The sequence below is a fragment of the Rattus norvegicus genome, chromosome 13, assembly GCF_036323735.1.
Source record: "Rattus norvegicus strain BN/NHsdMcwi chromosome 13, GRCr8, whole genome shotgun sequence".
Lineage (NCBI taxonomy): Eukaryota > Metazoa > Chordata > Mammalia > Rodentia > Muridae > Rattus > Rattus norvegicus.
In genome coordinates this window covers 75033638-75046572 of record NC_086031.1, presented here as the reverse complement: position 1 = coordinate 75046572, position 12935 = coordinate 75033638, and the positions used below count along the sequence as shown (strand labels likewise).

Below are 12935 nucleotides of genomic sequence, written 5' to 3'. Positions count from 1 at the left end.
AAACTATGACATGAAGAAAGTACAGATCAGAATTCAGTGGACCACCAGACCCTGGCCACGTACTTTTGCTAAGTGCAGTGGAAATCAACTGAAAAGTATTAGGGAAAACAATAACTTATTTGCCTATGAAAAAAATTGCAATGAAAATATTTTTCCCTCCATCTTTATTAACTTGGGTATTTCTTTTTTTTTTTTTTTGGTTTTTTTTTTTTTCAGAGCTGGGGACCTAACCCAGGGCCTTGCACTTCCTAGGCAAGCGCTCTACCACTGAGCTAAATCCCCAGCCCCAACTTGGGTATTTCTTATTTACATTTCAATTGTTATTCCCTTTGCCGGTTTCCAGGCCAACATCCCCCTAACCCCTCCCCTCCCTCCCCCCATTACCACTCTCCCCCCAACAATCACAATCACTGGGGGTTCAGTCTTGGCAGGACCAAGGGCTTCCCCTTCCACTGGTGCTCTTACTAGGATATTCATTGCTACCTATGGAGTTGGAGCCCAGGGTCAGTCCATGTATAGTCTTTGGGTAGTGGCTTAGTCCCTGGAAGCTCTGGTTGCTTGGCATTGTTGTTCATATGGGATCTCGAGCCCCTTCAAGCTCTTCCAGTCCTTTCTCTGATTTCTGTATTCTCAGTTCAGTGGTTTGCTGCTGGCATTCACCTCTGTATTTGCTGTATTCTGGCTGTGTCTCTCAGGAAAGATCTACATCTGGTTCCTGTCGGCCTGCACTTCTTTGCTTCATCCATCTTATCTACTTTGGTGGCTGTATATGTATGGGCCACATGTGGGGCAGGCTCTGAATGGGCATTCCTTCAGCCTCTGTTCTAAACTTTGCCTCCGTATTCCCTCCCAAGGGTATTCTTGTTCCCCTTTTAAAGAAGGAGTGAACCATTTGCATTTTGGTCATCCTTCTTGAGTTTCATGTGTTCTATGCATCTAGGGTAATTCAAGCATTTGGGCTAATATCCACTTATCAATGAGTGCATACCATGTGTGTTTTTCTGTGATTGGGTTACCTCACTCAGGATGATATTTTCCAGTTCCACCATTTGCCTATGAATTTCATAAAGTCATTGTTTTTGATAGTGGAGTAGTATTCCATTGTGTAGATGTACCACATTCTGTATCCATTCCTCTGTCCAAGGACATCTGGCTTCTTTCCAGTTTCTGGCTATTATAAATAAGGCTGCTATGAACATAGTGGAGCATGTGTCTTTGTTCTTCGTTGGAGCATCTTTTGGGTATATGCCCAAGAGAAGTATAGCTGGGTCCTCAGGTAGTTCAATGTCCAATTTTCTGAGGAACCTCCAGACTGATTTCCAGAATGGTTGTACCAGTCTGCAATCCCACCAACAATGGAGGAGTGTTCCTCTTTCTCCACATCCTCGCCAGCATCTGCTGTCACCTGAGTTTTTGCCATTCTCACTGATGTGAGGTGGAATCTCAGTGTTGTTTTGATTTGCATTTCCCTTATGACTAAAGATGTTGAACATTTCTTTAGGTGTTTCTCATCCATTTGACATTCCTCAGCTGTGAATTCTTTGTTTAGCTCTGAACCCCATCTTTTAATAGGGAAAATATTTTTAGAAGTGTGCCAAAGCACCAAGACTAGTTTGGGGGTTATGCAGTAGTCCTGAGGAGAGAAACAAGGTGTTGAACCGGGACCCTGCCAGTGAGACTTAGAGGGAGAAGCAAGCAAAAGCTCTCACATGTTTGAGTCCTAGTGAAGGAGAAAGGCAAAGTCACTTCTGAGTGACTGACATGAGCTTCCAGAGAGAAGGTGAACAGTGGGAAAGGGCATGCTTGAGAGTAGGGGTAGGAAGTGAGTAAGGTTTAAAGTTTCTCATATGGGAACCACCCAAATGCTTTTTAGCCTTTGGATATGTGGTTCCGTACAGTAGAAGCTCTAAACCAGTCTTTTAGATAGGGTTACTACTGCTATGATCAAACACGATGACCCAATCAAGTTGGGGAGGAAAGCGTTTATTTGGCTTACACTTCCACATCACTGTTCATCACTTGAGGAAGTCAGGAAAGGAATTCAAGCAGGGTAGGAACCTGGAGGCAGGAGCTGATACAGAGGCCATGGAAGGGTACTGCTTACTGGCTTTCTCATCATGGCTTGCTCAGCCTGCCTTCTTATAGAATCCATGAATTAGCCCAGGAATGGCACCACCCACAATGAACTGGACCCTCCCCCATTAATGACTAATGAAGAGAATGTCCTACACTCTAATGGAGGCATTTTCTCAGTTGAAGTTCCCTCATTACAGATGACTCTAGTTTCTGTCAAGGTGACATCAAACTAGTCTGTGCAATCACAAACTATAAATCTGGATATTTTTAACATACAGATAATACAGAATTTCATTTACTTTCAGAATTATTTATTGATAAGAAATAATTCTCATAATAATAATAATTCAGGTAAGCAGATCTAGATGTAGCTTCAGGACTAGAAACAGGGCAAAGAAAATTGAAGTCAATATTTCAGGAGGTCTCATAGATACTTTAAGTATGTTATATTCTGTAAAGAACAATAAACACCCCAAAATGGCCCACATACAGTTAAAATAATGGGTTCAGGAATCTGTCACAGGTATGTGTCTTTGGGCATGAGTAATTAGGAAAACTGATATTTCAGGAGAGAGGGAAGCAAGTTCAGTGTCATAGGTTGGTCCTTTAATTTACAAACTGTTGAAAGCTGACGGTTATAACTCTAGTAACCAATGACCCACTTTGTATCCAGGTTGATAAATTCTTAAAGAAGTCGCTAAGACCCTATCTTAGAAACCTTCTCGGGTCCTTCAAAATATATTTTATGTCTATTCTCTTCATCCAGTGATTAATATATGAAATGAAATGGATTATTTAATCCTGGAACCCAGAATATTTGCTTTAAAAATATTGACCTGGGCCTGTGGTGGTTTGAATGAGAATGGCCCACATAAGCTCATATGTTTGACTGTTTAGTTACAGTGGAGTGCAACTCTTTGAAAGGATTAAAACAGCAGCTCTTGAGGTTGGGGATTTAGCTCAGTGGTAGAGCGCTTGCCTAGGAAGCGCAAGGCCCTGGGTTCGGTCCCCAGCTCCGAAAAAAAGAACCAAAACAAACAAACAAACAAACAAACAAAGAAAAAAAAACAGCAGCTCTCAACCTGTGGATCATTTGGGGGTTGAATGACTCTTTCACAGGGGTCACATATCAGATATCCTGTATATCAGATATTTACATCATTACTCATAATAGCAAAATTAGTTATGAAGTAGCAGTGAAAATAATCTTATAATTAGAGATCGTGACAACATGAGGAACTGTATTAAAGGGTCATAGCATTTAGGAAGGTTGAGAACCACTAGATTAGAAGGATTAGGAGGTGTGACTTTATTAGAAAAACTGTATCCACTGGGGATGAACTTTGATGATTCAAAAGCCCATGCCAGGGCCAGTGAGTCTCTCTCTGCTCTGCCTTTGGCTCAGGATATGGCTTCCAGCTACTGTTCTAGTGCCATTCTCCTGCCATTCTCCTGCCATCCTCCTCCCACGCTCCCAGTTATGATGGTATCCTCTGAAACTGTAAGCAACCCCCTAGTTAAATCCTTCTTTCATACGAACTGCCTTTGTCATGGTGTCTCTTCACCAGCAGTAGGACAGTGACTAAGAAATGGTCCTATCAGCTTTCTACTTTAATTTACTAAGCAGGGATTAATAGCACCATTTTACATACATTAATAATTTTTAAATTATTTTAATATTGGAAGGTACCCTGGCTTGAATTTAGGCCTTCATTCATTTTAGGCTAGCACTCTGCTATTGAGATGTATTAGACTTTTTATTTGAGACAGGGTCTCACTAAGTTGTTTAGGCAGACTTTCAGCTGTCTCTGTGGCTCAGGAACATCTTGGATCTGTAATTTAGGCCTGTGCCACCAAGTCTGGTTTGATATGTTTTTAAAAACTATCTTTGAATTATAAAAGAAATAGATTTCTCAAGCTTTCTATAAATAGCTTTTACAAATGATTGGCCCAATGTAACTTTTTAAACAATTTACTTTATTTTATTAATATGAATACTTTACATACATGTATGTATGTTTGTCACATGTGTTGCTTGGTACTTGTAGAGACAAGGAGAAGGCATCAGATCCCCTGGAATTAGACTTATAGATGCTTGTAAGCTACCATGGATTCTGGGAACTGAGCCCAGGTCCTGTGCAAGAGTAGCAAGTGCTCTCAATCTTCGAAGCGTCTCTGCGTCCCTCAGTGCTGCTTTTGAGCACAGAGAAATTGTATCTTCTCACCAAAGAAGGAAGTATTCCCAAAACAAGTGAATCCTCTTCACTGAGCTGCCCCTCCCTCACTGCTGTTCACAGGACCAATCCCCTCTTGCTCTGTCTTGTACCTATTGATCATCCGTTGATGTGTGGTAACTGGACACATGTGGCCTTCTGTCTAGTCCTTAAGCCTCCCAAGTAGCCCTGTCTTATGTTGTAGGTAGAAGAGGAAAGTTACAGAGGTGGGCTGCTGAGGACTTCTGTCTGTCCATTTCTGACCGTTCACTGGCTGCATAGCCTGCTGTGTGCTGCCTCTTCTCATTGTTCTCTCATGTAAATTCTGAATAACTTTCCTCAGAGTCCTGAAGAGGCTTGAGTGCTGTATTTCTAAGTTACCACTCTAAAGCTGTTAGGAAACGTTTTGGCCTGAAATAATCCCATACATTTTTTTTATTTTATTTATTTATTTATTTATTTATTTATTTATTTATTTTGGAGCTGGGAACCGAACCCAGGGCCTTGCACTTACTAGGCAAGCGCTCTAAATGCCAGTTACTACTGGTCAAAACCAACAGAACAAGTGGCTAGCATGATAGCTTAGCATTTAAAGGCACTTTTGGTACCCAGGACCCACTTGGTGGAAGGAAGGAATAAAACAGTTCCTGCAAGTTTTTCTTTATCTTAGACATGAGGCTTCCTTCCATCTCTCTCTCAAAATGAACCAGGGAAATAAAGATAACTTTTAAAAGAAAAGGAAAGAGCTCAACATGATAACATTCATGTGTCATCCCAGAATCTCACCGGTAAAGGCTGTCGTTGGTCACATCGTGAGTTTGAATATGGCCTGAAGTACATAGTGAGCCCCTATCTCTAACACACACAGCCAGCAGAGGGAACTGGGTACCAGAATGCCATACTGAAAACCTTGCAGGCATCCTTTATCGATGGCAGGTTAGCTAAGTAATCTGCAGTGCAGATCCCATGTTGATCGTAGACCACTGGGACCTGCCAGCCCCAGTTTGAAAATACCCTGCTTGTTACAATGAGAAGAGGGCATTGCTGACTTCATAAGTGAGGTCCAGGAGCCAGGGATGCCTGGGAGTTGGACAGAATATGCACACAGCCCATCCCACTTGCATGTAAGTCAGAGGTAGAGTGCTTGCCTAGCATGGGCAAGACCTTGCATCTGGCCCTCAGCATCTATGGGTGTAAACAAAAGATTGTGTCATTTACATTGTATATGCCGGGCTGATCATGTGTTATTTTTTTCTGTCTGTTAATATTTTTCTTTAAGTTAACATAGCAGATACATTTTTGTTACTAAAGAATTCTGTTGTTGGGGCTGAAGAGCATGCTGGTTGCTCTTCCAGAGGACCTGTGCTGGATTCCCAGAGTCAAGACAGAAGCTCACAACTGTAACTCTATTCCAGAAGATCAAGGCGCCTTCAGGAGTTGAGGGCACCAGACACATGTGATACATAGTTGTACATGCAGGCAAAACACCCATTACACAGAATAAAATAAATAAAATAAAAAGATTTTGGTTATCCAGTTAGTAACTAACCCAAATTTAAGATCTGTGATGTTGAGAAACAGTTGAATTCCTAAACATGCAAAGATTGATTGCATTTGCCAATGGAGAAATTTAACTAAATCATAATTGTAAGACAGATACATATTTAAACATTTTTCAACTGTGCAATGAGTGTGCTAATTGTGCATACCCACCACACTGATATGGAAGTCAGAGGACAGCATTTTAGAGTCAGTCATTTATGGGGCCTCTGGGACTTGAACTTAGGTTTCTAGGCTTACATAGCACTTTTATACACTGGGCCATCTCACTGGCTTAAAAATATTTAGTTCAAAATAATATTTGTAAAATTTAGGCCAGCTAATGATTCAGAAATTTGGACTAGTGAATAACTTGGTAGGTAAAGATGTTTGCCACTAAGGCTGACAAACTGAGTTTGATCCCTGGGACCCACACATGGTATAAGGGATGAACCAGCTCCCACATGTTGTCCTCTGTCCCCACAAACACTGTAGAACACATGTGCGCACACACACACACACACACACACACACACACTCACTCACTTTCTCTCTCTCTCTCTCTCTCTCTCTCTCTCAATAAACTGTAGTATAATCTATAAGAGCTACCATACATGTGAAATGAATATTAATAAGTATTCAAATAGATAATAAAGCAAAAAGGTAAAATAAGGTGATACCATTCATTAGTAAATTACAGCAAGTTTGTTTGGAATGAATAGAAAACAGTCAAACTATTTGACTACACCTAAAAATGAGAAATATACTCTTTTTGATGTACCTCATATATTGTGGGTACCCAACACCCATGTTTGTGCAATTGGAGCTCACAGGCTGACCTTACATGCCTCATCTGTTACTTTATTTATTTATTTATTTATTTATTTATTTATTTATTTGAAATAGCAGCTCTCACTGGACCTGGAGCTCGCTGATTGGCTAGACAGGCTGTCTTAGTACAGCTCCAGGATCCTCCTGACAGATTGTTGCCAGGTGTGGCAGGTGTGTACCTGGCCTTTATTTCTTTGTTATTCTTCTTAAGTAAGTGTTGGCCATACAGGCTCAAGTCTCATGCTTATGCAACAAGCACTTTACCTACTGATCGTCTGTACAGCCCCAGGAAATACAGTTTAAATGGGAGGGGGGGCAGAGACAGAGACAGACAGACAGAGCGTGAAGAAAGCTGAGTGTACATATTAAACATTCCTAATCTGGATTGCTCCAAAATTTGAAGTGTTTTGAATACTGACTACCAGAAGTAGAAAATTCCATACCTGGTTTCATATGAGAGGTCTCAGTGAAAACACAAGTACAGGGTTTTTGTGGAGAGAGTTTAGAGTACTAACTGTAAAATCATGAGGACCTTAGTGCCCACTTAGTGCCTCAGATCTTAGTGCCCACTTAAAAGCTGGGCATGGTTGTATACCCGCCTGTAATCTTAGCACACTAGGAGTGGACACAGGAGGATGTGCTGGTCTTCTGTCTGTCCACCAGTTTAATTCCAGGTTCAGTCAGAGACACTATCTCAAAGGAATAAGACTGAAAGTGACAGAACGAGACACCTGATAACCTCGTGCCTTCACAAGTACGTGCACAAGTGTGCGCGCACACATGCACACGCACATGCTGGCACAGAACCCTCCAAATGCACTATACGTGTTTAAATCACCTTCTAGTTGGTATATAAGGTGTATGTGAAACATAAAATGAATTCAGTGATTACATTTAAATCCTGGCTCCAAGGTACCTTCCATGTTTGCAAATCTCCAGATTTCAAAATCCCCACCATTCCTCATCCTGCACATTTCCTGTAAGGAACACATAAACTGTATTCTTGTACAGCCTTCCTCTCCAACATCTGACTGAGGCTGGCATGACTGATATGGAGGGAAAGTAAGACAGCTGTGTACTGACTACACTTCCCTCTGCCTTACACTTATTAGACTCTGTTATTTCCTGATTACGACAGAATATGACATAGTCTGAGTAGTAAGTGGCAGGTGAGGGCATTAGTACCAGCAGTGGAGGTAATAAAGGTTCCTGGCCAATTTTGAATTGATACCCACTAGGCAGCAGCATCTGGAAATAAATGAAAAGAACCCATTTGATTTAGTGCAGTGTTCTTCAAAATACTGGTCATCATAGCGCTTTAGAGCAGTGTTTCTCAACCTGTAGGTTGTGATCCCCAAAGGGGATCCGATATTATGTATATCAGGCATTTACATTATGATTGGTAAGAGTAGCAAAATCACAGTTATGAAATAATAATGAAATAATTTTATGGTTGGGGTCAACAGGGACTGTTTTAAAGTGTTGCAGCCTTTGCAAGGTTGAGAGCCACTCTTTTAGAAACTGTGAAAGACATTTTAAAAATGGAATGCAGGGAAACCATAATAAAAATGCCTGTGGATATTCCCAGTTCCTTAGCAAGACCCGGATGCAACTTTAGAAATACCATAGCTAGTGTGATGAATGATGTGAAAGAGGAAGCCCAAAGGGACCACAGCAATTTGCACTTCAGCTGGAGCCACATAACCTTTAACTGTCATTTACTCTGTCTAGTTTCATACCCTGGCATTTGTAACATGAGGTATAACCATTTCTAGTTTATTTTATAATGACGCTCTTTCAGACAATTACACAAAGAGGAGGGATGGATTTTCTTTTTCCAATTTTTAAGTAACATACACAGTAATGAGTTTAATTTTGGAATGTTCATACAATTGTGTCATTCTTGCTTTTAGCAAACATATACTCTACCAACTTGTGTTTGTAATCATTTAATGGTACAACTAATAGCACGCATTATTTATAATATACTGCTTTAGTTCCCTCTTGATACCACGGTAAATAAGTTAAGCAATTATAAGGACATGTATATTATATATTTGTAGGTTAGAAGAAAACATGGGTCTCACTGATCCAAAATGAAGGTGTTCTTGGGACTGTGTTCCTTTAGGGAGGCCATTTCCTTGCTTTTCTAGAATGTAGAGGCTGCTCACTTTCCTTTACTGGGGCGAATTCTGCTTCCCAATGCCAGACGCAGCAGTAGAGTAACCCTTTGGCAGTAGTCACATCTCAGTGAAGTTGGAAAAATTCTCCTTTAATGATTCATGTAATTACACAGGGCCTACCCAGTAATCTAATATATTTCCATCTCAGAGTCCTTATTTAGGCTTAGTCACATTTAAAAATCTCTTTGCCCTGTACTGTAAAACAACATATTTACAGATTCTAGGATGAGCCTGCAGGCGGCTTTGGGTAACAATTTTTCTACTTTGACTTCTGTTTCTAAGTTGATTGCTTTCTTATAAAATAAGTCTATTTTTTAAAGTTGATTAAGAGGAAAAGCAGTAAATAAAATGTGTATGAATGTGGCAAAAAAAAATGGTGGGGTCTGCATCAGTCATCCTGTGAAGCATTTCACCTGGGCGGGGCCGCTGTCCACACAGCACGGGAGTTGGGGGAGGGGGTCCAGAACAGGCCAGGGGATTGTTTGGCTGCATCAGAACTTTGCCACATTTGTTCAGCTTCATCATCCTAAAAGTAAGGCCGATGGGTGGCTAGACGGTCTCTAAAGGTCCCTCCAGTTCTGTTTAACTACTGTGAAAATGGATGTTATTACATGAGTTTCTGTGTCCTGCCTAAGTACTGGGAGACGTGTCTCTAACATGGATGATTCAAAACATGGATTCTGTCTACAGATGCTGTCCTCCCAGAGTGCAGCTGGCATCTGGCAGGCAGCTCTTAGCTGGATGTGTGTACACAGTTGCTGCTGTGGCCCTGCCAGAGCTGGAGTCCAGTTTTACTTTCCTATTTGTGTAATTAAAATTCTTAAAATATAGCTTGGAAAATTAAATTCGAGATCTTGATAGGCAAACCCTATGCCTCAGAGCTGTATCTCCAGCCTTTTTAGAGTGCCTTTTGAATAGAGTGCTTGCTGTCAGCTGTACTCATTCCCCGAACTCAGCCAGACAGGAAGTTCTGGAAAGGCAGTGAAGGAACACACACCACAACCATTCAGCTCCGAAAGGAGGCTGAAAGGAGGTTCTTGATAAATACAGTCTTCAAGTGAGGATCTCCATTACATCCATTTTCCTTAAGGGGAGAAACATGGTTGAGACAATAGATTCTTTTAATTTTATTTAATTGACCTTTTGTTCTTTTAATGAAAACTACATACTGAAGAGCTAAAATTTGCAAATTTCCATATTCTATTTCCTAAACAACATAATTGTATGATGTATTCTTGAAGTGTAACATGAGAATGTGAAGACTCTATTCTCTTGATTACCTCACATATTCCAAGAGCCTCACATGAGCCCTGCTGACTCTTTCCCATTCGTCCCCACCCCACTTTGCATTGTGCCAATTACAGGTGGATGTTTGGTATCGCCCTACAGCACAAGATAAATAAGCTTCAAAGGTTTCCTAGCAACACATTGCTCTGGGAACCTGTTCTGTTTCCCTGAAGAAAATGAAGCCAAACATGTTAGTGTCTCAGCCAGATGGGGAAAGGATTCACTTCCTGAGGGTGTTTAGTGCATTTTAAAAAATATATTATATTTGAAATTATATATTAAATGCCTTTTGACTTTTTTCCACATTAAAATGAAACTCTTCATATAAACAGTAAGCTTCAGTTTTCCATGTCAAATACATGTTAATAGCCTGAAGAGTTTTCAATGAATAAGCTTGCTATAAGTTATGGTTAATGGGTCAACTGTAGAACTGTATATAAAATGCGTTCACATTGGGGCTGATGCTTCACCTAGTCCCTGGTGATATAGTAGTCCAACTGCAAAACATGAAAGACTTCTGATCCACCGAGAATGCTGCTGGATTCTACTTCCTTTCATAGTTCTCTTCCTGCCTTTTCCCCCATTCCCTGTATTCTAGGTTCACTGCTGAAAACCAGATTTTTTCCCCCTGCTTTTCCGTAGCTCAGGGCAGTCTCAGCACCAGTGATATGTTACTTGGTCTTCAGAATCTGTTTTCAATTTTCTGAATGAATGATTCGCATATGGAAAACATGTTGGGGGGGCATCAAAATGAAGAAGTAATGTTTTCTATGACAGACAGATGGCACTTTGCTTTCTGTTCAGTCTAGTTGGTCACAGTGTGCTAGGGAAAGTCACTGTTGATGGGCTAATCGAGGATTAGTAAGTCTCATGACAAGATTCAGCAGTGGCTTTGCAGTTCAGTCACACCCTGGAGAATATCCTTCCTTGATTGACTGGAAGGGATTTCCCCATGAGCCAGGTGAACGTTCCTATAATGGGGTTATTGAATAGTTTGCTGTGTGTATCAGATTCGGACCATGTTTGTGGAAATTCCCAGTTGTGGTCCCAAGCAGATCTCTGCAGTGCATTGCCGTGTTCTTGCTGGTGAATGCCAGGGTAATGAGGAAGAAAGAGCAAAGTCTGCCTCTGTTTACTTAACAAACCTGGCCCGACTGTGGGAAATTGACATTATCCTCGCTCCAGAAAAGCCTATTTTCATGTGAGTTTTCTTTAGCCCTTCTATTTTCTAAATGTTGTATGGTGAACTTAATAGGAAGCACCTTGAGTCTTAGGATGAGCCCAAGCCTTTCGTAAGTATGGTGTCTACAAAGGGATAGACTTATCTGCATGCTTACAGCCTTTAAAACAACCCAGAATAACCTTTTCTTCAAGTCTCCTTAAGATTTAGAATTAGGGGTTGGGGATTTGGCTCAGTGGTAGAGCGCTTGCCTAGCAAGCGCAAGGCCCTGGGTTCGGTCCCCAGCTCCGGAAAAAAAAAAAAAAAAGAAAAGAAAAGATTTAGAATTAAGGGAATTATGATGTTTGAAGAATTCTATAAGGCTTAGATATAGGTCACTGGTGAAACACTCCTAGCACATGTAACCCAGTACCACTAAAAAAATAGGTAATCTTTACTATATAATGATGAAAATAGACTTGATCTGTCACATGGAACAGAATAGAGTCCATACATTAATTTTTACTGAGTAAGTTTTTATTAAAAATTTCTACTGACCAAGCAGTGTTTTAGATGCATTATCTATTTTATAATTTAATTCTCCTAATAACCTTTACCAGGTAGAGATTTATAAGTGGATAAACTGTACCAGACAACTAAGTGTCTAGTTGTTGAAGTATTATAATTCATAGATAGTTCAGCACTGGTTTGTTTACTGAAACATTCTGTGAGCTATATTATATGCTGATTCTTAGAATTCTAATATTGAAAGATTGTGATCTTTAGAGAAAAATGAGCAACCATCTTTTTTTGTTTTATTTTATAATAGGCTCTCACTGTAGCCCTGGCTGGCCTCAAACCTGTCAGACCAAGCTGTTCTCAGACTCTCAGAGTTCCACCTGCCTCTGCAACCACATACAGCTTAACAGCTGTCTTTTGAAGACGACATAATTTTAGCAGAAAACAGATGAATTTAATTTTACTGTTTTATTTGGTGTAATCATCTCACATCTTCAGGGTTCAGTGTCAGACTTTGTAGTCTTTTTATTTTATGATAGTGTTACTCAATTCTTTATTGTTTATAAAAAGTTTTTGTTTCTCAGCATGGTAGAATAAATTATATATAACAATAGCTAAAATGAATAATATTAAATTTATTCACAAAGTGCTGTGACATGAGCAGTGTGGTAGTACACAGATAAACTGTGACTTTTTGTAGCCCTGGGACAGAGCCACAGACCTTTGCTTATGTACTGACCTCAAGCTCCTTTTGTCACAGCAAGTGGACTGTTCTAACCTCAGCTGCACAGCTCACAAAGCTGCAGTGTGTGCTGGCCTGGCCTTCCCAGGAAAGCCCACCAGACTGTTCTAGAACCTGCTTTTCACCTTCAAGTTGGAAATGCTGCTTTAGAATACAAGAAAAATAATTGGAAGACATTTTAAAAGTGTGTTTTCAGAAAGCAAAATAAGGTTCTTATCTAACATGTTCTTTTCCAAACACTGCAGGTACCAACCAAAAAGTTGAAGAAATATGAAAAAGAATATCAGGCAATGCGGGAGAACCAGCTACAGCAGGAGGACCCAATGGATAGATACAAGGTATGGGGTACATTTGGTACTTAGTGGGGCAAAAAGGACTTTACTCAT

The 12935-nt window shown here is 40.4% G+C and overlaps 1 protein-coding gene across 18 annotated transcripts in view; it reads left to right on the top strand.

The window, feature by feature from the left end:
* Rabgap1l (RAB GTPase activating protein 1-like) overlaps window positions 1–12935 on the top strand; it is a 595699-nt gene that overhangs the window by 546668 nt on the left and 36096 nt on the right. For all 18 annotated transcript variants that reach the window (XM_006250105.5, NM_001401442.1, XM_006250106.5 and 15 more), the window contains 1 exon segment: window positions 12795–12887. In XM_006250105.5, the coding sequence (XP_006250167.1) occupies window positions 12795–12887 (93 nt within the window).